This window comes from Scomber scombrus, chromosome 11, assembly GCF_963691925.1.
Source record: "Scomber scombrus chromosome 11, fScoSco1.1, whole genome shotgun sequence".
Classification (NCBI taxonomy): domain Eukaryota; kingdom Metazoa; phylum Chordata; class Actinopteri; order Scombriformes; family Scombridae; genus Scomber; species Scomber scombrus.
The window spans coordinates 22,967,288-22,992,629 of record NC_084980.1 but is presented as its reverse complement, the minus strand read 5'-3'; the positions used below and the strand labels follow the sequence as shown (position 1 = coordinate 22,992,629).

At 38.8% G+C, this 25,342-nt stretch overlaps 1 protein-coding gene across 1 annotated transcript in view; it reads right to left on the bottom strand.

Annotated features, from left to right (window-relative positions):
* LOC133990403 (contactin-associated protein-like 4) overlaps positions 1–25,342 on the bottom strand; it is an 89,445-nt gene that overhangs the window by 9,273 nt on the left and 54,830 nt on the right. Inside the window, exons 12-19 of the mRNA XM_062428708.1 lie at positions 23,999–24,161; positions 21,576–21,703; positions 20,819–20,989; positions 18,689–18,907; positions 8,018–8,257; positions 5,293–5,517; positions 3,255–3,388; positions 251–338 (exon numbers count right to left, since the gene is read on the bottom strand). Of these exons, the coding sequence (XP_062284692.1) occupies positions 251–338; positions 3,255–3,388; positions 5,293–5,517; positions 8,018–8,257; positions 18,689–18,907; positions 20,819–20,989; positions 21,576–21,703; positions 23,999–24,161 (1,368 nt within the window). The remainder of the gene's footprint in view (positions 1–250; positions 339–3,254; positions 3,389–5,292; positions 5,518–8,017; positions 8,258–18,688; positions 18,908–20,818; positions 20,990–21,575; positions 21,704–23,998; positions 24,162–25,342) is intronic.

Here is a 25,342-nt window from a genome sequence, read left to right as displayed (position 1 = left end):
TATAATGCAGCTTGTGTTGAAGGATCCACTTTTGTGTTGAAGTAGTTCATAGTGCTTCAGAGTCCTCTTTTAGATGATTTGCATAATATTTTTATGCCAGCAGGTGCAGTCAAATTTATTTCTCCAAATATTCCCACACTGTGTGTCAAATCAGGCAAAATGTCTCAGAGCTGTTTTTAAAATGAGTGTTAGACTGAATGCTCTCTAACTATAAAGGCCTTGTCTCTGCTTTTACTGCCTCCTCACTTACCGTGAACTCTGCCCAACGTCAGCGACTTGACAGTGTTGAATTCTCCATCAGATGTCAGGTTGAAGTCTTCTCTGGCATTTTGGTCAATCTGGAAAAAGATTTCAAGTTTTTCAAGAGTTCAATTTGGTAAACGTTGTTGCTGTTCCTGTTGCAACTTTGTATAAGACTTAAACATTTCTGGCTTTTAGGACTCCTAGTGGTGGCGCAAGAAAAAGCTCATGGAGTGCCTAAAGAGCTGAATCTCTGGTTTATGGCAATGTAACCATTAGATTTTTAGATGTCTTGAATACAGTCAATCTTTATTTATTTGTATAGCGAATACAGGTGGAGACCCTATTTGACACAGTACCAGCGGTGCTCTGACACTTTGGTGTTGACTTTGACAAATTAGCTTTGCCCGTCTGTGTGGTATTTTGGTGCCTTGCACAGCACGCAAGGTGCACAGGTGCGAGGTGAGGTGCGAACAGGTGGGAGGTCCATTCCAATGAGGAAGCACAAAGCACGGTGGTAATCTGTTGCAAACAGGGTCATGAAACTTGAGTTAAGAAGTAAAAGAAACGTCTCAGAACCACGTCTGAGACACGTCTGAGTCAAAGTTAATCTGCTGCCACTTTGGTGATTTATCAACAAGAGCAAGCCAAACAGTAAAATGCAGCAAATACACTGCAAAATAACACTTACATAAATAAATTGTAAATAAATAATTTACAATCCAATCACTATAACACTCTGCAATCAGTAGATATGTTTAAATGAGCATCAAAAATCCGTTTGTTTCATGTGATTAAAGCAGGAACATCAATAAAGCAGTCCGCAGATTTCCATCTGAAGGCAGCAGGACGGATATATTGATAAATATTTTGCCTTCCATTTGAGAAATGAAACTGTAGAAATTAAAATAGTTACCAATTGATTTTCTGTCATTTGACTAATCAATTAATTGTTGAATCTCTGATCCAGTACGATTTTCTGAAGAATTGTTATACTTCACTGATTGGCAAAGCTGTTTCAGTGCATTGAGACCTGTAATGTGACTGGAGGACAGATATTTATCAATCACCTCACCCTCGACCACACTCGATCTACAGTATATTCCACTTCTCAGCCCTTCTGTACTGAATGACACAAAATAACAAACAAACAGTCCATGTGCCACCACTTGTGGGGTCCTCAGTCTTATCGTGGTACAAAAGGAAAGCTTATAGAGCTCTACAAAAACAAAAAAAATACGACAAATTGAATGTAAATCTGGCCTGTAGTTGTTGAAACAGCTTCATCCAGACTAAACTGTCACCTTACGCTGCTAGAGTTGGCTGCTAACAATATATAATGACCGAACGTGATGAAAACTGATAAGATGAGATTCATCTTTCACTGAAGCCTCACAACACAGTGAATCAAGAGGCGGCACCCATGCAAGACGAGGTCACCTTGTATTTCATCTCAAGGTGTTGATAATTATACAGACATTCAGGCTGCTGGGTCCTTGTTAGATGAAGTTTACCTCATATATCATCTGAGGCTGTTGTTAACAAGAAAAGAGATTCAGCAGATCCAGATATGATTAAAATGCTTCATATTTCATCTGCGGCTCTTTTGATTAGTAGTTTGTCCCCCGCTGTCCTGCTGTAGCTGCATCCAGGAGAGCAGCTGCTGGTGGCTGAACTGAGAGCAAAGTGCTGATTTGGGCTTTATCATAGAGAGGAATATCGTGGTACTATACCACAGTATCCACAGAGAGGAGAAGGACTGGGAGACTCTGTGTGTGTGTGCATATGTATGTGTGCCATTGCTTTATCAGCAGAGAATATAATATGTGCCCTTGAGAAAGGCGGCACTGTGACAAACATGGGAAGCGTCTTATGGCTGGTACCCTTGGACCATCTCGACCAAAAAGCTGCAAAGTTGAGAATGTCCTCGCCATTACATCAACAGCATATGTTGTTTGTTCAAAAGATTAAAATGTTAGAATGTAAACTTTTTCATGACAGGCAAATATTTGTCTCTTACAGTAATCAAGGCTGAAGAAGCTGGAGATTTTTGTAGAGCAGCAAAACCTCACATAGATCAGGACAGTCACCAGCAAAAAGTGTGTGACATTGATACGAAGACAGTGGTTTGGATACAGTTTCTTATGATAAGTTAACATTAGTTTTACCCATCAAGAGGATCTTTTCCTAACTGTCCTCATTGTTGGGGTACATTTTTGGTTTGCTGGACCTTGCGCTTCATTCTGCTAAACTTTGACCTGCTGTCTTCATTCGTACACGCCTTTTTGAGCCACCTAGTGGCAGCAAAAGCACAATACAGATAAAAATCAGTGTAAAAACAGCCGATCCAGGTACAAAACCTTCTCAAATTTTATGGTTGAAACTTCATTATTTATGCCGAATAACGTTTATAGCTTGATACGCTCCACCAATTTGACTAATTTTAGCAATAGCAACAAGCTACAACACTGCTAGTCAGGAAGTACTTGTTTGAGGACATTGGGACTTTATTATTGCATTGTGCAAATGAAAGATGTAAATGTAAGGAAACAAACAGTTTTATACCCTGGTGAAGTAATTGTATTATACAGTAAAATAAATGCATTATTCCCATACGAGGACATTATTTTTTTCAAAAAACTACTTCCTGTTCAAAGACAATCCTTAGTTTTTGTACTTATAAGGTTCGACTGATCCCAAATATCTAGGAGAAATTAAAAATGCATACCAAACAAAAGCTCGGGTCTCAGGATGATAAAGTAGTTTTAGTTGCATAACCTCAATCAAAAGTAAACTATACATTAGTCAGTTATGGCCTGGGTACATAGGTTGTTGTTGGTGGAGACCAAAACGGAGCTAAAAGGAGACTGAACTTTGGATTTAAATGTGTCAGGTGGTTTGAGACTATTTCTGCCCCCACTGGTCGAAGAGTGTACAGTCTTTACAAATAAAACATGCTGAGGCTCTTATTTTAGTTGTATATGAATGAAGATAATATTAGAAGTGTCTGTTACCTGCAGAGACACAGAGTCCGTCAGTCTCCTGATGGTAACAGTGTGTAGCTGTCCGTTGGCCAGACTCCTCACTCTGCTCGTCAACACTTCAGCCTCTCTGCTGCTGTCCAGCTTGTATCGCACCTCCAGCTTATCTGTGCACATCAAACCACAGGGGTTACGAATCTGGTCTCACAAAGATGGACACACTACACTTTCGGAAATGAACATTTCAGCTTAAAACAACACTATCATTTCAAACACGCAAAGTTCTAAGTAAAGTTTTTGTCTTGTTTGTTCCTGTAACCTATAATCTTGGTAAACACATATTTAATCCTCAAAGATGATTTGCAATATTTTTAAAAAGTGGCTTTTCTAATAATTAACTTTTCTATAATCAGAGGATAAGAGCTAATTCCCTATCAATAACAAAACTTCTTCTCTCGGCTGTTCCCAGGTCGTCACAGTGGATCATCAGTTTCCATCTCTTCCTGTCCTTTGCATCTTCCTCCGTCGTACCAACTACCTGCATGTCTTCCCTCACCATATCCGCAAACCTTCTCTTTTACCTTCTTCTTGCCTGGCAGCTCCATCTTCTGCATGTTTCTCTCGCTTTGTCTCCATACTGTCCAACCTGAGCTGTCCCTCGAATATACTCATTCTTAATCCTGTTAGCATCTTAAATCGATCAATAACACAAGTAATCTTATTAAATCTAATGAATTATGCGCCAATTGTTAAGTGCATATGTAACCAAAGCCAGGTTATGTCTGCAGACCTTACAGCTAAAAGGGAGGAATTACAGGCTGTTTTTTAAAAAAGTATATATTCACAGCAGGCACAATATGCAATATTACCCCTATTTTCCTACAGAGGTAAATAGAATTTGAAATGAGTAATTTGCTGTTGTAAGAAGATCTTCTGATAAAAAATTCATTCTTGAAAAGAGGCTTTAGGAGGTGGTGTTTGGGCTGAGGATGGAAAACTGCAGTGGAGTGTAAAAAAGAAATGAAGCATCTTAGGGCAAACAAGAGGAAGCTTTCAAGGGATTTAATAGGACACTTCAGTATAAGTGCATTTACCTGACGACTCCACAGTCAGCGTGAAACCTTAATCCCCTGCTGTCCATCAGCTTCCTCTGAGTCATAAACACCAGAAAAAATCCATTTACAGCTAAACTAGAAGCAAAGTGCTGATTTTATTAGGCTCCTGGATCCTTCAAAGTGCCACCTACTACTCTTAAAAAGCCAAGCTCACAACATAATCATTTGACACACAAGTTTATAAAAACACATCAGCTTTTTGGCTGTTTTATTCAACAAGACACCATTAGCAGCCCACCCTCGCAGCCTCAGGTCTCAGTGATAAGATGAGTGAACTTTTCTTTTCTTTTTTTTCAGCCCGAGATAAAACATAAGAGTCGAGCCCAGCTGGACAGATTAAAAGGCAGTCGAAGCTGACGGGGTGAATTCGAAGAAAAGGAAAAAATCGGACAGATCCGGATAGTTCTGGTAAAGCTTGAGAGCAAAAGGGGAAAGAGGGAGAGAGAAGGAGGGAGCAGGAAAGGAGGAGAGGTCGATATCAGGAGAAGATGACTAAAATAGGAAGGAAGAAGATGGGGAGTAGACAAAGGAGAGCCAAGTAATTGGTAAAAGTTGAGCGAGGAAATGAAACTGTCCTGCATCTCCTAATCTCTGATAAAAACTGGATAAAAAGTGAGAGAAGAGAACAAAACAAATGGAACAAAGAGAAGATGAGACAAGGCAAAAGGGGAGTAATTACAACGAAGAATGAGAAAAGCAGGAGGGTAACTGCATAAAAGGTGAAAGAAGGAGGAGAGAGGAAGCATGAAGATAGATAAAGATAAAAAAACTTATCCTCAAACTTGTATAAACTTGTTCAAAAGGCATTCAGATAAATAAAAGCCACCAAGAAGAACAAAACAGACAAGAGAGGACACCAATATAAAGGAAGAAGAGACTCCACCTCAAGCTTGAACACCAGCCAAAAAAACAAACTCCTTCAAATAAAGGAGAATGTGTTGGCTCATCCTCCTCACCGTGCTTGTTGATGAGCAGAGCCAGGTATTCTCTGTAGTAGGAACTGACGTAAAGCAGCAGAGCGGGACTCTGGTTGGTCCTGAAGCTCAGGGAGATGTTCTCTCCTCTCAGAGTCATGTCAGAGTAGATGGAGGACGGCAGAGCGCTGCTGTTCCTGCTTAACTCGTACGGCTCCTTGAAGGTGTAGCTGACAGATGTTTCCGACTTGAAGCTGGCAGACAACTCTGGAGTAAGGAGGACAGAATTTGGGTTTTGAAAGATGTTGGATTTGTTGTTGATGAACACAAAGACTAAGGGCCTTATTTACTAAGATCCCAAATAAAAGGTACTAAATTGCGTGTGCAGTGCAACAGATATTAACACAGGTGGAAAAAACCTGTTCTCTGTGTATTCTGTCATTGTGTCACTGTCTCCTCCTCTCCACAACAGCCCTCCAAACGTATTATTTATAGACGCAGTTACCCTCAGCAAAATTACCTTAGGGTTTGGTAAATCACAATGCCTGTGTTAAATAACATATTTGCATTTTCTCCTCCCTGTATTTTGCACGCTGGGCTTAAAACGTCCCACATTGCATATTCATTATGGTAAACGTAGCGCATATCATATTCCACATTTGAAAGACGCAAACCTCAGTGCGCCCCGTTAGTAAATCAACTTTCAGATTTTTTTTGTGGGTGATGTCAAGTTTACACACATTTTTACACACGCAAACCTTTAGTGATAAGATCAACTGTATGCCTTGATTACAGGTCTTACATCTGTAAGAATATTTATTTTCAATGATTCATCAGTCTATTATTAATTGGTGTATTGTAACAGGGACAGAGCACATTGAAAAACACTTCTGGAAATGTGCTAAACATTAACCAAAGATCACTTTTCATCTCATAATTACATTGTGAATTACCAATTAATCTAAGGATTCTTTTTTATTGAAACTGTGAGCACCTAACCTCTAGCATCCGATAAAGACAAATAGTAGGAAGTGACGTCTTTACACTGTTAATTGTACCTGAAAAACAATACCCATTATTTTTTTAACTCTAAATAGTTTATCATGAAAACTGTCACTGACTAACTGACAACTAATAATTTCAGTATTATCCAGTAATCATGAATTTCTTCTGACATCTTTGAGAATTTTTTTTTTCCTACAGTAGATGAACAGGTTCTACCTTGAAACCTTTTTCTGTATTTGACAACAAAACAAAGCACAGTCGAGTATTTTACAGAGTTTCTAAACTTTGCAAAGTCTGATTAGTTTGTAAGAGAATATAAAGATTGGAGTTGAAAAAAAAGATCTCATCACAGGAAACAATCTTTAGAACTGTTGAGTCATTGCTTTAATTGTTTTTTTTAGGGAAGCAGCAGAGATTAACTTTTTAAAATACTGAACACAGTTAAAAGTGATTCACTGCGAAAGATTTCAAAAACAAAATGTGCATCAATACCTGACTCTGAATGATGTGGTTAGATAAAGAAGATAAGCAGTTGGTGGGGGGAGGAGGATCATCAGGATCATTTTGATTAATCAAAATAAACTTAATCAAATGAATGTCTCAGACAGATCTGCATCAAACCTTTGATCCCACGTTGCAGCTAAGTGCTTCTTGAGTTTGAAGCGCAGTTAAAGACTTTCTGTCACAATATAGATCCTTGACCTTTTGACAACAGCAGCGAAACACCTACACAGGTAGACTTCACATTTTCAGTTCTATTTGTATTTCCATCCTTCTGGCTCCGTATTAAAGACCTTAGAGTCAATTCAACCTGTCAGTCCCTACAGAAATAACTTTGTCTATACTCTATAAGAGCGATTAGAAGTCATTTCTATGGAGACACAGATGATAAGTATTCATTTGTGAAAGACTAAGAAATATCCTGTCGAGTCTTTGAACCTTCTCAATCTAAATTGCAAGGTTTCAATGATCAATCTTATTTTTCCTTTTGAATTCTGTGTAACCTGTCTCTACTTTTTTTCTTATGATTTTCTGCTGTCTGTTGTCTTCTGTTATTGAAAGTTCACTCTTAAATAAGATCTGTTCCTCTGTTTTGTTGTTGTTTTTGTCCAACTTTTTTTCTTTTTTTTTGTCTAACCTAAATGTTTTATCTTTTTTCCATTTGTCTTGTTTTGTTGCTATTTTATGTCTCTATTGTAGGAACTGGGGTCTGGCCCACAGCTGCCAGTGTTTTATATTGCTTTGCTGTTTTTCCAGCAAAAAAAAAAAGAAAATGGAAAAATGAAACGTCGAGCTGAGATATAACATCAAAACATCGTAAACTTGGATGGTGAGAAACAGTATATGAGCCAACTACAGTAAGTGTAAAGCAGAGAGGCTGGAGAGACAGGATGGAGACATAATATGACACTATGCAGCTTGTAGTAGACGGCTCTCCTACAGAGGCTGAGGCAGGTGAAGGGATACTACACCCAAAATCCATCTGCTGAATATCAAATACTTACAACCACCTTGAGGTTTTAAAAAAATCACTTGATCTATAAAAATTTTGCAGCAAATTTGCTGTTAGTTGTCGGTTAAACCCACCAATTAGTCAACCATGAAAAAATGGCCTCATGCACATCCCTAATTCAGACAGAAGCTGAACTGCGGGGCTGCATAAAGGGTTGTGTTGTGTATTTACTTGACATTTAGTTTCTACCAAAGTCATTTGTTACTGGAAAGATTAACCTGGATGTGTATGTGTACTGTATGTGTGTACCTGTGTGGCAGAAGACTCCAGTGAAGGCAGACAGTCCACAGTCACAGTGGAAGCCGCTGGCTCTCTCCACACAGCGACCCTGGTTCTGGCAGAGCGAGCCGTAGCTGCTGCAGTGACCTGGGCAGCCGGGTCGAACCCCTGGCGTGATCTTCGCTCTCTCCTCCAGGTCCAGGGTGACACCATTCAGCTGCAGAGAGCGAATACATCCCCGAAATCCCTTCTGCCTGGACGCTGTGCCTCCTGAAAACATAAAAACATTGCATGACATTAGCATTACATTTACATTTTACACATTAAGCTGATCATTTTTGTCCGTGAGTACAAAGTCAAATTCTCAGCCTTCAATTAGAATAATTTTTCATCCTAGTTAAAAAGATTACCTCTGTATTAGCTTCAATAGCCCTTCTTGAAGCTCAAAAGCTCCATTTGTTGTTAGATATATTGGTGAATGATTTCATGCTTTTGGCGAAAATGTGTCACCTCTGAAATTTATTGTCACCGACATATTAAAAACTGACTAAAGCTTTTGGTCAGTATTATTAAGGCTAATTGAAAACACTTAGTGTGAAAATACATTTGAATCATTTTGAAAAACACTTACATTTGGATAATTTCGAAGGAAATCTCAAGTTTTTGAATGGAAACAAAGTCTCCCGGTGGCCTTTTTTCATTCCAATACATTTTTGGTGTCTCACATTATTGAACGGACCTACACTCACTTCATTTCTTGCCATATTTATAGCACTGTGATGATGAGAACTGTGGTTGCTACTATGAGGATTATTTCCAACAACTGCAAAGCCTCTGTGGCACCAACATTTTACATTTCAACAAACAATAGCAGGAAGCTTAGGAAACAAAGACACAGCTCCCAAACCAAAGAAATATCAAATAATCGTGTCTAAAGAATCGACTCACAACACACCACAACACACTCTGTCTTCTGTCTTCCTGCCCTGCTCTCATTTCTTTGTGTGTTGAAGAGTCTGTATTTTTTCTTTCTTTCTATATTTTTCATCTCTCCTCCTGCTGTCATCTCCAGCACATCCATGTGTCACTTCGGCTCTCCCAGAGGCTCTCAACAACTCTCAACACTTTTTTTTTTTCATGAAATAACAACGATGAAACGAGCGATGAGGCAACAAGCTGTCAGTCTGCCTGATACTGCGCTTGCTGGATAACTGGCTGATTGGCACGCTGTCTGACTGCCTGTCGGGCAGGACGTGCGGCGTACGCTCGTTTCAGTATTCGTCAATACTTCGGCTACAAAAGTTCAAACACTGTACATTCTCTTTGAGATGTAGCATGGTCACCTATTGTTCACATAGTTCAAACATGACAACCTCCTATTTCTGCAAAGATCACAGGCTGAGACTCTTATTGTGCTCAGAGCTCAGACTCTGCAGCTCTTTGCTCTCAGAGTTTGAGGCTGACAACTTCGTATTGTTCGGCAGCAGCAGCAGCTTTTCACACCCATAAATCACTGAGCTCTGTTAGACGCTCCTCCAGGCCTCCCGTCTGTGCTCTGATTCAACTCATATAAATTATTGAACCAGCTAAGCAACACAGGATATGAAACTTGCCTCAACATTTCCTCTGATATAACACAACAAAGAGTGATTTTCTTTCTTATTAAGTCTACTGAAAATCATTGTTCAACATTGAAGTGTTAAGATTGAGGAAACTGCAAATGACTGTAATTCAGAAATGCCAGAGTCTCATCCTGGGAGTTATTAATCTTTAAATAATCATTGATGGATGTGACGGCCTGACCGCCCTCGTATGCACTCTAATAATGTGACTTTTCCTCGTTAAGGCACTGATCGCCCTTCTTATGTAAATTATTTTCGTATGTTAATCATGACCATAATCATGGCGAGCGTAATCTGGTTATTACTTTTCTGCATTAATGATTCAATTTAACAGGCAACTAAAAGACCTTTTTTAAACTGTTAAAGTCAGGCAGCAGATGCAATTGCCCAAAATCACTTTAAATAGTTTTAGCACCATAATGGAGGCATATACTTTAGTTGATTACTCCCAGACACCAAAACATATGTAAACATAGACACTACTTCTTCCATGTGCAATTCCACCTCAAATAAAAAGCCAGATTTATTGCCCAGCCCTACATTGATGACCTGATGAAGGCTGCAAGCCAAATTGTGTTGGTCTAACAATAACGTTGTTCTATACTACAAGTGTTGTTGGAGCTTTGACTTTTTTTATTGCAAATCACTTTTATCACAATACCCATGAGCCTCAGCCTCCCTGCTATACCAACTCCACTTTGAAGCCCAGCGTTGCAGCTTATGGTCAGCGCTATCTCTTCCATTTAGAGACAAGGCTTTCCAAACAAGTTCTCTTTGGTCCGAGGTGTTTCCAGAGTGTGAAAGTCAACACGCCCCACTACTTCGGAGCAAAGTAGATGCTAGATTGATTAGGCTATCGTTAGCTTCTTTTGCTAAATTGTGCTAACAGGGCAAGCATAGCAATCAATAAAAGTTACCGAAATATTACGACAACAGTCTGACTCAGTGCGACTCCTGGAGCTCTAGGGAGAGCAGAGGGTTAGCCAACTGTCAATCACAGCTATCAATCAACACCTACAACGACAGACATCAAAGTCTTGAAATCATATTAATAAGCAATAACTTTCAAAGTGATCACCAGCACACTTATTAGAATGTCCAAACTTAGCAAGTGAGACCCTAATGACTGGTTGGCAAAAAAATGATTGACTTAGTATTTCTAAGGAGAAGGTAGCATTGCACTTTAAGGTACTTTCACACTGGCTTCAGCCTCATGCTGTGGTAGTTGCTGCTTATTCAAAACCCCGGCTGCTCCCTCCGCTTTGCTCCCACTCTATAACTCTGACAGATGAGCAGTGGTGGAAAGGTTAATGCAGCAGTGTTTGGGCTTTCATGAAACAGGTGATTCCGATGAGGCTCAGAGACAAATCCCTGTAAACCACCATTTCTGATCAAAGCAACAAAACAAAAGCAGCAAACGGATATTAGAGAACAAACCCTCCTAACAGGGAGGCTTTCAGAGCAGTGGGGGTGTTAACCACCGCAAACATCAAAGAACCCGAACACAGATCAACTCCACCTCAGACCGAAGGAGCATCAGTGGGGCCTTCAAGAGAATTTCAACTTTATATTCAGCTCTACAACATCAGCTCCTACAAACTTTTACACTTAGTATGAGATGCAGACTGTGTGCAGTGTGAGCTTACGCAAGTGAACAGAAACCAATTAGTGAATTGCAGATCAAAGTATTCATCAAAAGGAAATGCCCTGATATAAAGCTTGGAAAGCAAAACTATTAATTCAAAAATCAGAAACAGCAGAAGCGTCAACCACATAAATAACAACTTCAGCTGTGAGAGGAGAATCACAGTCCAAACATGTGTGAACAGGATTTTATCTGATAAAACAGATACAGTGTAGTTGAGGCGCAAGACATCCATCTAGGACAGTGTAACAGAGTTAATTATGTTATTATTATCATTATTATTAGTAATTATATTCTATGTTTTGAGTTCAGTGGTATTGTTATAATTACACAAAACTGTTGCATACCTGACTTATTGCTCTCCAGTTAAGTGAAACGTGTGAGTGTTTTTGTTTATACCCCGACGTTCATTTCTGTGTGACCCCCCCCACTATAAGGTTCCTCAACTGCAATCCATGGGCGTCTTTTCTGTTTGTTTGTTAGCTTCAGTTTTGTATAGGATGCTAACATGTTTTCGTGTCATTTAATTTGTGTAGGGGCTCGTATGATTTATTGACCGGAGGATTTTGTTGTTTGTTTCTCTGATCAGTTATCAGAATAAACGGAGGTCGCGTTCAAAATCATCCTACCTGAGTCTCTGCTGCTGCATCTATACAACACACACACATGGCACGTCAACCACCACCGGTTACATGCGTAGAGTGTGGTTTGCTTTGATGCAGCAAACAGGGGGGGAAAAGTATGAAAAAACACCTAATAACATCATAAACCTTAAACTATTTACACTGTGATTTGAAACCAGAAGGAATCTCAAATATGGCTCTGCGAGAAGGGCTGCAGGAGGAAGCAAAAGCACATCAGCCAACAAAAGATTACCGGCTAACCCTGACTTCTCAGGATAGCGTTGCTTACATTATACGTTATCCAATGATCTGACATCAATACTTTGAGGGGATATGTGAGGCAAAAACCAAAGGAATCAACAAAATCCTTGTAGAGGAGGAGGGGGCTTAAGTCTGCGCGGCGGCAGTGAGCAATAAACTCTCTGTGAGAACATCAGTCATTAGAAAGCAATGCAGCACAAATAAACAAAGGCTTAACTATCCAAACAAGCCAAAACACTAACTCATAAACCTTCACAAAGGAAATTATTTCTGCATTCATCACAAGCTCGCTCAAAAATTGCTGCACATGGATTTTTAGCACCTACAATATTAACAGCAGTGGAGGAATTGGAAGATGAACAATGCAGTGGATTATAAATCCACGCAAGGCAATAACATGGTTTATTAATCAAAACAATGGAATTCACTGCCATATAAAGCCAGGCAGTATTGTGGCTCATAAATACAGTGTATATTGAAATATGGCTTATGAATTTATACAAACCAACACAGTGACTTATAATTCAAACAGTGGAACAGTTTGCCTTACACCATCAAGACGTATAAATACAATGCAGGCAGGGAGGACGGTCAATGAATTTAAAACAAGCCACTGCTGCAAATAACTCAATATTTTGTCCACAGGGAAAGATTGTGTGCCCATGAATGAACTGAACACAGTAAGATAGTGTATGTGTGCATAGTAATCAATCTGTGCAGCTGGACAGTCACACAACAAGCCCAAAACACAGTAAGGGAACGTAACATTTATAACTGATGTTATACATTAAGATCTTATTTTTTAGTCATGAAAAATACTGTAATAACAGGTGAGTTATTACAGTATGTTCTGTTTTGTCAAGTTTGAGGAAACAATATCACCCAGGTATGTCATCTTAAATTTAGAAACAACATATTTTTAAGAGAAAGCCTGCATTTACTAACTGGGTGACTTTGAAAGACACAAAAAAGGGCTTAAAAAAATAAGGTCAGTAATCATATGACCAAGGTTTGAATATAGGACTGTTATGAATCATTATACCAGTAAAAGCTGGTGGACTGAATCATGAATCATGAAGGTTAAATGATCTTTAAAGGCCTTTTTTTTTTTTTTTTTTTTTTTTTTACAGTAAATCAGAGCCAGAAATAATTAGTAATTCAAATGACTAAAACTTAGATCACAGTTAATGCATTGAATCTTTAAAGGTCAGTACTGACGTCACGTCTGGGAGAAATATCTGAAAATAATTGTTGTTGAATTCCAAAAAATCTTTAAAAGCGAGGATGAGTTAGGGCAAACAAGGATGAGTTTATAAGACAATGTTTTTCAGTTTGTGATTCAGTGTCTTTCTCCATGGACACACCCTTGGTTTACTTGTGTTATGATTAAATACACAGTAAATATTTGATTGAACTCAGTGTTATATTCTTGTGCTCAGTGTTACAACCCTGCATGTGTGTGTATATGAATCTTAAAGAAAGTTCAGTCAGGAGGAATCTAATTCATAAAGGCATCAGGGGATTACTTTTCCAGCCTTGTATCTCATGCATGCTTTCATTTCTTAGTTGTCGATGTCCAAAGGGCGTAGTCTTTATAATACTACTACCACTACTACTACTAATAAAATAATAATAATGATAATAACTTATTATATAGCACCGAAATAAGTAAGTAAAGTATATAGCAACAAAGTTACAAAGAGCTTAACAGTAAAAACAGAATGCAAATAAAATATCCAGAATAAAAACAATAATAATAATAATAACACAACAAATATCAACAGTTGAGAAAAGGTACGATAAAAGTTTTAAGAAGAGATTTAAAAGATGACACTGAGTTAGCCTGCCTGAGATCTCCAGGCAAAGGCCCGGTCCTCTCTAGTGACGAGACGAGATTAAAGAAATTTCAGTAGGATCCTCTAGGATCCATCTCAGGCAGCGATCAGACTCACAGCGAGGTTCAAATCCGCCTAGGGACCTATGTTGCAGGTCATTCCCTTCTCTCTCTCTTCCTATCAGCATCACAAATATAGACAGGAGCCTGACCATTCAAAGCTTTTAAAACAAGCAGTAAAATCTTAAAATCAAATCTAAAACTCACAGGTAACCAGTGAAGGGCAGCAAGGATTGGTGTGATATGGTCTATTCTCTTACTACCTGTTAAAAACCTGGCTGCAGAGTTTTGAACCAGCTGCAGTCAATTAAATTGATTTGTCGCATGTTTCTCACGGCAACCAATAGCAAAACGCCACACTTCATTGTTAGCCTATCATCTACTCTCGCTCTTTTAAAATATGCCTCTTTGTTTTTGCTTCAGTCTGACCTACAGCTGTTACGTGCACCCCACCACCTCTGCCCAATCGCCACAGGATCTGCAGTCCATCTTTCATTCTGCCATCTTCTAATCCGCCTCATCAGCAATCACCACCACCAGAATCTGGACTTCATGGGGGGTGGGGTCTAATTTTATTGCAGCCGTTCTGGGATGATATTTGGTTCTCTCATTGCATTATAATAAATATCTTTTTTCTTATTCACTTGTCTGTCTTGATTTTAATGTTTGTATGTATGTGTTTTGTCAGTTTTGCCAGACTGGATCAGAGTGGCCAGTTCGCCTCACGCCACTTCTTGAATTTGGATATAGAGTTTATTACGATGTGCTGTGCTTCTTGTTAGTGTGTTTGTGACCTGGATCGAGATTCTGGGCCAGGGCTGGTTTTCTTTGTTTTACTGTTTCTGCACCTAGCACTTTTTGTTAGACTGTATGGTTGTGTGTGCATTATAGCTCATTGTTGTGGATGTTTTGGGTTTGTTATACACATTGGAATCTATTGAATAATTAATGGCAGAAGGTAGGTGCTATAAGCATATGCTTCAGCCTACTCTTTTTTGGTTTATTATTTATTTATACTTTTTGTTTTGTTTTGTATTATTATAATTTAATCTAACTTTGGCTAATAAATGATTTTTATTTCAACCTTAACATCTGGTTTTATGTTGCTTCCCTTTTCCCAAGGGAGCTGGTTTTAAACATTCAGCTGATGAGACACACTAACAGAGATCAAACCTGTGACTATCGGTAGTTTTATTCCCCAAACAATTAGACCTCGATGCCGCTTGAGTCTCGCTCCTCTGAGGATAGTCGAGTCAGAATTTGTACTACAATCATCTAAACCAATCGGGGAATAAATACCAGTACATTTCAATTTATTGCAGTGTACTGTACTGATAATTCAGAGGTAAACATATATGCATTTAGACTGAAGGTGGTGACCTACCAGCTATTCAGAGTGGATTATCAGCTATACACATTCAGCAAATCAATATTCCCCTCAATTCTCTGCTGCTGCCTTCAACCAATCTCATCAGTGTTTATTGGTTTGTTTTTCATCCGCAGTGTGTGCTTACTGATATGAAGTGACGTACATAATATTTGTAGAGTATAAAACCTAATAACAAATTGATTTTTTCTTTTCTTACAGATGTCCAGATGGAGTGAGAGGTCAAATAAAGGATCTGAATTGTAGAATTGAACCAATGAAGATAAACAGAGATGGAGTATTGATGAAGTTTGTATTGGAGATTCCCATCTTGCTGATTGTTAATTACGCGACTGATTAAGAATGTACAGCTTTAGGCTCGTTTACAGATTATTTAGATAGCCTCACAGAAAGAAATCAGATCACACATTATATATACTGAGTACACCCTATTTGATGCATTTTATTTCCTTTTAGACAAAACCCAAGAAGACTTGAGCCAATTCAATTGAATAACAGAATGTTTAACTAATTAAACTATAATGAAAGGTCCATATTAAAACTAACTAACTAACCCTTTATAAGTGAGACTCCATTCCTTTATTTTCCGCCTTTATTTTTGATGACGTATTAGATCCTCGTGGCCATGGATGATGCTGGTCTTGCCCACATTTGTGGAGAGATTTTCAGTCATTCTTCACAGACAATTATTTTTAAGCTGCTTTTTTTTTTTATTGCTCTACTAGTTTTTACTTTTTTCTTCTTTAAAAACTCTTTTGCAATGTGTTTGGGATCATTGTCATGTAGGAAAATGCCTTCTTGAGACTGGGAGTTATATTTTAATTCAGTAACATATTCCACCTGCAAAATATGTGTCTCCTCTACACCTTTTGCGGTCATGCAGCCCCATATTATCATACTCCCACCTCTATGTTTCATGGTCGGCACTGTGCAGTCAGTGAGGTGGTCCAGGCCATCTCCACATCAAACATCCAAACACATTTATTTTGGTTCCATTAGACCAAAGAATCTGCCGCCAATATTCATCAGGCTTCTTTTCATGTTCTTTGGTAAAGGTCAATCTTGCAGTTTTGTGCTAATTTGTGAGCAATTGAGAAAGTTGTTGTGTGAAAGTTGTGCTCCCTGCAGCATGCTTATTTATTGAATGCGATTACTGTCAACTCAGCACTTATATATACAATACTGCTGAGCAGTCGATGGCATTTAGCCAATAGCAGTTTAGCACTTTCAAAAAAGACCATTTATTTCCCTTTTACACTATCTAGGACTCTGTGGGAGGACGTCAGACCTGTGAACTGTGCTGCCTTTGGGCTTGAATCCCAGTCTATATGAAGTTCATACTGTGGATTAAGAAGGTGTTAGAAACCATAAAGAATAAATGTGTAGACTCAGGACTTCTCATATCCAATACTGCTTATCAGACAGCAGGGATTGCACCAATAGCAGATTAGCATATGTTTAAGAAAGCGAGCATATTTAGCCTTTTCTGAGGGTTTAATCCCAGTCTGAAGGGATACACAGACGTCTGGAGGATCACGTGCTACTGTACAACCGGCTGCTGATCTATTTACTTTACTGTAAGATATACAGTGCTACACTCCCAAAATAAAGGCAAGTATACATGTGCCGTATTGGCATACTTATATATTTAGCACTGCTCAGAGCATTTTGTCAATAACAGCTTAGCATGAGTGAAGCAGCAGCACTTTTCAAGCCAGAGGAGTTGGACTCTACTTCTTTGCCAAGTAATCAAACAGCAACATTACTTTAGTGAATCTCATGTCATAAAATGACTGTCAAGGAAAATAACTATACAGTAATTCAAAATTTAGTCTGTAAAAAAAGATGTGTTGCTGATATTTAATTAAAACCTAGTGAGAAGCTTTATGTCAATAAAATTTCAAATCAAACATATTGGATTCGTGCAGGTTCTCACTAACACAACGTCTCCTCAATTTGCTGGGTACCTTTCTGCAACACTCACAGTCAAAGTGCTGCCTGTCGGTGCTCTATTAAAGCTGACAAACATTGCTAATTGGTATTCAACTAAATGTGACTCCATTGTTATGCACAATGCACTGTGTTGCTGCCTGAATCACTGGTGCATCCGTCACAAACACAGAAGTCGTGACTTTATATGCCAAACAGTGCATTAGGAAAGAGGAACATCTGTCAAAACTGGACACAGAAACATATTTGCTGAACAAAACTTCAAACTACAGCCTCAAAAATGACCAGAGAGTCAATTTTACATCTCTGACAACAAAAAACTGCCCATTATGAACTTCACTGTTGTATTTTTACTGTTTTATGGCTTTGTAAGTTTAACTGAAATTTGCAGATTGCACACAGCTCTATAAATATATATATATATGGTATATAAATTACATTTTTAAGGAAAATATACTGGCACAGATGGTTAAATTAGCTCGTATGTATGCAGATTCACTTTTTTTTTTTTTTAAACCAAAGCCCTCAGGAAACACAAATATCCCTATACAGTACAACGTTTCATAAACCCTTTTCACACATACACTATCCTGAAGTTATCCAGACATTACCTGAGAATGCAAATGTCTGAATAAGTTAAAATGGACAGTAAACTGACTTTACTCAGCCAGATGTCTAGTACAGAATCTGTGTAATGTTCGATTGAGCTTGTGCGTGAATACAGCACATCATTTTCCTAAGTTGGTCTACCTGTGGACTCCCACTTAACTTAATGACATACCCACTTGGCACGGCTGGATGATATGGGCAGACTCAAATATCAAGATATTTTTCACAAAATACCTTGATATCGATATTTTGGCAATAATGTAGGGATGACTATCGGTGCTTTTTGATAAATAATCATCAATAATGTGGATATAATGATTAATTGGATAAAGGCAGATAATAGAAGAGTCTGTTAAGCTCAGAAAATTACATTTTTACTGTAATGCAGCCTTTAAAAGAAGGAAAAGACACTTATTCCATATCATGATATTACAATATTCAAAATCTAAGATGGTATCTATAACATATCACGATATTGATATTATATTGATTTATAGCCCAGCCCTACCACTTGGTTAGGTTCATTTATACATATTCATTGCATGGTGTGTTTTTGTGTTTGTGGAAGAGACACGGAGAAAAAGAAAAAGACATCAAAGCCACCAACACTGCTGCTAATGAGAAAAGAGTTCAGTGTTCACTCTCGACTCGTCTGTCTTTCTGTCTCACACCCCACACATGAATGCCTTCACACATATTTTCCTCCTCACCTATGAACAGCTGACTGTTGAGCTGCAGGTGAAAGTGTCCGTCAGCAGGAGCTTCCTGTGTGACGACGGGAAGCTCATCCAGTCGAATCGACGCCTCCTTGACGTTCCGCTCGGCTCGGATTCGGTGCCACCGGTTGTCATTGAGAGGGGCGCTAGACCCAACGTGAACTTCCAGCGGGCCGTTACCCACATCGAAGGAGAAAACTACCTGAGTGGAGGCTGATTAGGGGGATGACAGATTAAACAGGAAGGGAGTAAATTATGTAAATGTTGGAGACAGCAAAATTATGAAACAGTGGCCTAAAACTAGCTACCACGGTATGAAATGTTTAACAGGATCTCTACCTAACTCACTAAATATTCTGAAAACTCAAATGTAATTTTCTTTATGTTGTTTTAAAGTCGTCAGCTCAGTGCTCAGCTCACAAAATCCCTGTTATATTCATTCAAACAAAAGGAGAGGATTTTTTTTGAGAACACACAGTAGGCGTCTCTCAAACAAACCCTCCTCAATCATGTTTTTGGAAGGAAAAGATGTACTCTGTGAGCTCAGAACAAGCTGAAAAATTATCCCAGCTTCCTTCAGTAACTTCATTTAGAGATTGTATTCAGGCTCAGCTACAGTGTTACAATACAAAGCGATCGGAGGCAGCCGCCAACAGAGCAGCAGTATTCAGAGTTGGAACAAGTCTGAACCGATAATGATTTCCCTGAGGAGAGAGGCTGTTGGTGCTGCATTGTTCCTGAGTTAAACTCTCTGTGTGTGTCCCTTCAAACCTCATCTCTAAAAAACATGCAAACTGAGACAAGACACCAACCAAACTAAACTAATGTAGTGGACTTTTTAAACACTACGCACCATCTATAAATCTTTAACTTCATACTACACTGCATACACTGTAAAGAAGGATCTTGTAGCTACTTCTTTTACATTGTAAATGACACTTCACCAAAGAAAGCTACCCATAGAGAAATTTAAAAAAAAATAGCCTCTTGGTTATCATCAACATAATTTTAATGCCACACACTGTGGGCAATAGCTAGCTAAGCAGAATACATGAAATATTGTCCGAGACTCAGCTAGAGATGATTATTCACGCTTTTATATCATCCCAGCTGGACTACTGCAATTCCCTTTTCACCTGTGTCAGCAAGTCGTCCCTGGACCGTTTACAAAATGGTCCAATTTTATCATCTTTACATTGGCTTCCTATCAAGTTAAGGATTCATTTTAAGGTTCTCGTTTTCACATATAAAGCCCTTCACGGTCAGACACCTGCTCCATCCTTATATCATCAGTAGGTGAAGTTGTGGCTCCAACTCTATTTAACGCTCTTCTGAAGACTCATTTATTTAAAGTGGTCTTTTCTCGCCTCATAGTGCCCAGTGTTTGTATTCTGTGTGTTTTTAAGTGATTTATTATTGTTATGGGGTTTTTTTGTATCTTATATTGTACTATTTTTATGATCTTTTTATTTTTTTATTTTTAGCAATCTTACTCAAAAATCCCAGTTTGTCTTTTTTACATTTCCTTTTCTAGATTAAACAAACAAGATAAATTGTGTTAATTAGTCAACATTAAATATTGATATTTTCTGATTTTGGACAGAGCCAGGCTAGCTGGTTCCCCCTTTCCAGCAATCTGTATGCTAAGCTAAGTGAAACACACGCCACACAAACATGATACAGATGTCGATGGTCTAATCAAATCCTCAGAAAGAAAGCAGATAAAGACATTTTGCAAAATGCAGAACTTTCCGTCAAGATTTATCGTCTGCAAAGAACCCTCAATTCTCAAATTAGGGTAGGCTTAAAGGTTGAGGTAGCAGTTTAACATAAACAGCCACAGTATCTGTGTTACACATGCTGCAATGTACAGCCAAAAGTATGTGGACACTTATGGATATCTAATTAATATGCTTAATAATCACATACTTTATGCAACATTCCCAGTCCGGACAAGAAGATCAAGGCTGCTGGGTTCAATTTAAAATAAACAATTTCCTCCCCTGGGATAGTTTGACACAGATTTAGTCTGTAACCTTCCAGATTAAGACTTTCACTTCCAGGTTTTACTGACACATCACACGTTAATACGGATTAAATCCCCACCCTCCAGGTCACACTCACAGCTCAGCTCAATCCGGATGAAGTCTTTGATGCCGAGGTTTTCCAGGAACACACCGGAGGACGCAGTGGTTTTGAACAGGAAGGAGATATCTGCACTCAGTTCTCCGTGGAAGGTGGGAAAGTGGAGGTACGACGTCTCCTTGTCGAAAAAAGCAGCGTTCCAGAAACTCTCTGAAAAACCACACAATGGAAACCCGCTGTGGATATTTTCTTTATGAAAATCACATAGCAAACAAATGAGCCTCAGCTAATTAGCCAACACAAGGGAATGATTTCTGTTACACGTTTGACTAATCATGCCAAACATTTATTTATCTATTGACTCAGGATTATAAAGGATGACTGTAATTACAAATAATTGAAAGAAGGAAAAGCAGCACGCTACTTTGATTTAACTTGTAACTCGTTTAATGAGAGGCAAGAATCAGGAGTGTGAAAACTTAAAAGGAAATATGCATTAGCAACAGTCCTGCTAATGATAATTAGCTACTAGATGTCAGAGTTACTGTTCTCAGAGGAATTCGTTTAGCACATAATTGGCAGGTGGAACAAAAAATTAAACACTTTATCTTGTACTTCCACATCAATAACAGGCCTCAGAAATTCACCTTGCAGAAATAATGAGTTATTATTAATAATTTGTTGCTTGATAGTTACAGATCGCTGATTGGTTGGATATTATTTCCCATTGTCTGAGGATTTCTGTCACGTCTGCATCAAGCGTAACCAAGCAACCACAGCAGTAAACAGGACTTACTGTCTCCATGACAACGGAGAGGTCCCACCCTGTAGGCGGCCTCTGACCCCGGCCTCTGGATGTCACCGAGCACCAGAGATCGGATGGGAAGGGTTTCCTTATGGATCAGAAGGCCAGAGTCTTCAGTCCTGGAGGAGAAAGAGGAAGAAGAGAAATCAGAGGAAAAGAGAGGAAGAGGTAGAGTGGAGGAAAAAATAGAAGAGAAGAGATGATGAAGAAAAAGTAGTGGGACAATGTGACAGAAGATAAACAGGGGAAGACATGAAGAAGCAGCAAAAAGATGGGCAGAAAGAGGGGACGATATGAAAAAGAAGGAGGAAAAAGAAGGGAAAAGTTAAAAAGAGAACAAGAAGGGGGGAATGGGGAATAGAGAGTGAGAAGAAAGAGAAGAACAGATGAAGAGGGTGGAGAGGGAAAAGGAGGGAAAAGAAGAGATGAAGAAACAAAGAGATGAAGAAGCAGGGGAAAAGATAAAAAGAAGAAGAAGGGATGGGAAAAGTGGAGGAGATTAAAAAAAGGAGGGCAACAAAGAGGAGAAGAGTTGAAGAAGACGAAGAAGAAGAAGAAAAAGAAGAAGAAGAAGAAGAAGAAGAAGAAGAAGAAGAAGAAGAAGAAGAAGAAGAAGAAGAAGAAGAAGAAGAAGAAGAAGAGGAGTGAAGGGGAAGGAAAGAAAGGAAGGGATAACAAGAAGAGAAGAGAACAAGTAAGAAAGAAATAAAGAAAAGGACAATGAGATGAAAGAGAAAAATAAATGAAGGAGGAGAAATGATGAAGGAATGGAAGAGGGAAGAAGAATGGGAAGAATAAGGGATGAGGAAGAAAGGAATAAAAGGAAAGAAATGAAGAAGGAAGAGGAGGAAAAAGTGGTGAAGAGTTGAATAAGAATACAGAGAGAGCAGAAGAAAAGGAGGGAAAGTAGGAAAGAAGGGAAGAGATAGAGAAGGAAAAGGCGAGGGAGGAGGAGGAGAAAGATGAAGAGACAATGAGATGAAAGAGAAGAGTAATAAGGAGAAGAAGGGTGGGGAACAGATGAAGATGGAAGTGAAAAAGCAAGAAGCAATAAGACAAAGATGGAATAGAAAGAAAAAGGTGAAAAAGGAGAAAAAGCAGGATATGGAAGTATGGAAGAGGGGCGAGTAACAGAAAAAGTAGAAGAGATTTGATGGAAGTGGATGAGAATAATACAATAAGGAGTAATTGGAGTAATTGCAGATGAAGACATGGAAGATGAACAAAAAGAAAGAAGAAGAGAAGGAGGAGGAGGAGGAGGAGGAGGAGGCGGAGGAGGAGGAGGAGGACAACATAGAAAGGGAAGAGAGTAGAAGCAGATGTGACTAAAACTAACACTTTGACATAAATGTATAATCATTTATAATCACGCTTCATAACGAGCAGATTGTACTGATAAATACTAAAAAGAGCATCAATAAGCTTTCTTCACTGTTAATGTGAGCAACACTCAGCGCTCCATCTCTGCTGATTTCTCACAACTTTTCCCCAGAAAAGAAAACTCCAGACAGCCGAGTGAGCGGCTTCATCCATTTCCACCAACGTTCAGCCTTCGGATCATCTACATGTCAATTTTGTTGTTAGGCAAGAATTACTGTAAAAACCGGTGTATAAGTTGCACTGGTGTATAAAACACAGTCTATTTTGGGGGGTGTCATGCTGGATAAAACACTTATTATTAAAGACTGGTTTATTTGAATGTATGAGTAACGTTTCAGTAACTTGAGCATTGAGCAGTCTGACAGGTTGGACTGGGAGATGATAAAAAGAAGACACTATAAAAGCTTTTGTACTGGATTGCAATAATTGGCATGTATTTGCCCGTCAACCCTGACAACAGATTCAATTAAAAAATATCTTTAAAAAATTGTCTTAAAAGCAGGATTGGGTTTGTTAAAAATGTACATTCTGTATTTTTGTTGGTTTTATGTAATTTGAAATGACATCTGCACCATTTTTTTTAACAAAAGTAAGACTGAATGCTCCTGAAAATGTCAAATGGTGTAACCACAAAAGAATGATAAATATTAAATATTTTATCCACCTACAGTGCACTGTAGTGTACAGTATATTGAAATGGTTCCTGATATCCATAATTCCCCAGACTAAATTGAATATTTAGAACAATTGCATTCCATTACCTTTATTTAATATAAAAAAGTTATAATGTAAGATCATGCCAAACTAGTTGATATGGTGTTTTATTGAGAATTTAGCGTTTTTAAGCAAATTGAATTATTTGGTCAAAAGTTTTTTTATGATTACACCACAATTTTCAAATTTTAACCCCTTTAAATTTGACTAAACCACATGGACACAAAAAAACATCAACGCCCCAAACAAGAGCAAACTAGCGCTAATCTTTCATCTTATAGAAATCATAAACTTGTCTACGTATTTATAAAGTTTAGTACCACTCCAGGCGGTCGGCGTCACAGTTGCAGTAATGTTGTGGATCCACGCAGTCGCCCTGCAGGCCGCAGGCGCACTGCTGGCTGCTTGGCTGAGCTCCGCCCCAATAAGTCTGGAGATGTCCGGATCCGGGACCACCGAGCCACCAGCTGAACGGAGAGCCCTCTGAAACACACACACACACACACACACACACACACACACACACGCACGCACGCACACCCACCCACACGCACACACACACACACACACACACACACACACACACACACACACACACACACACACACACACACACACACACACACACACACACACACACACACAAACACCCTTACGGTAATTTAACATGTCTGTGTGATAACTGTGATACCCCTGAAGAGCTTTTATAGACAAGAGAGAGAATCCATGTCAAAGAAGTCATGCATTATATCTTCAAATCATTTTCTGGAGCTCAACAAAAAACTTGAATGTGTATCTATTCTAAAGATGTTTTGGGCAATGAGGCTTAATGGTTTCATTATTGATTTATGGAGGAAAAGTTAACCATAGTCATTAGAAGCCTCACAGTTTTTCTACATTGTTTTCTCTCAAAAAGATTTTAGCCTCAGAAAATGGCACGTGGAGAGCACATGCATCGATTTTTGGTGTTGGATGATACCTTTAAACTCGTCTGTTTGAGTGCCTCTGTTTGCTTTCAATTACAGCAACCTGATTACAGCCTGATGTGATGACTTAAAATTATGTTATAGGAGAGTCAAAACAACAAAAAGCGAGTTATCTGAATGATGCAGCTTGTTTTTCTTGGTCAAACTTAGTGAATCTGCTACTGCTACTGCTATATGTTACTGGAGCCTCTTGCCCCTGATACAAAAGTTGTGGCTCAGATTGCTCCCTATGCTGTTTTGTCCTAAGATTAATTTTATTGTGAGAAAATAGCTGAGTGTCGTACAGAAACTTTCTCTGTTTTACGGCGTCTCCATCTGTCAGGCTCCCATGATAAAACCGAGGGATGTTTGCCAGCTCCCAGCCTAACACTGTATATATTGTTTTTGTATGGAGGACGATGATAGCATACAGTGAGAAGAGTATTTCACATTGTGAGAGTGCGTAGGTGCAGAGGACTGAGAGAAGGTGATTGCAAAGGTCTCTGCTGAGTCAGCACTTCTTTACTTTCCAAGAGAAGAGCCCTTATAATGGAACTTCTATTTCTTAACCCATTTTTCCTTTTCCAACACTTTCACTACTTTCATCCATCATTTTATTAAACCCCAAGAAAAAAAAGGTTGCTTCACCTCTCAGAGCTTTTGTTTTTGTGCTCCCCCTAGAATCTGTCTTTCATACAA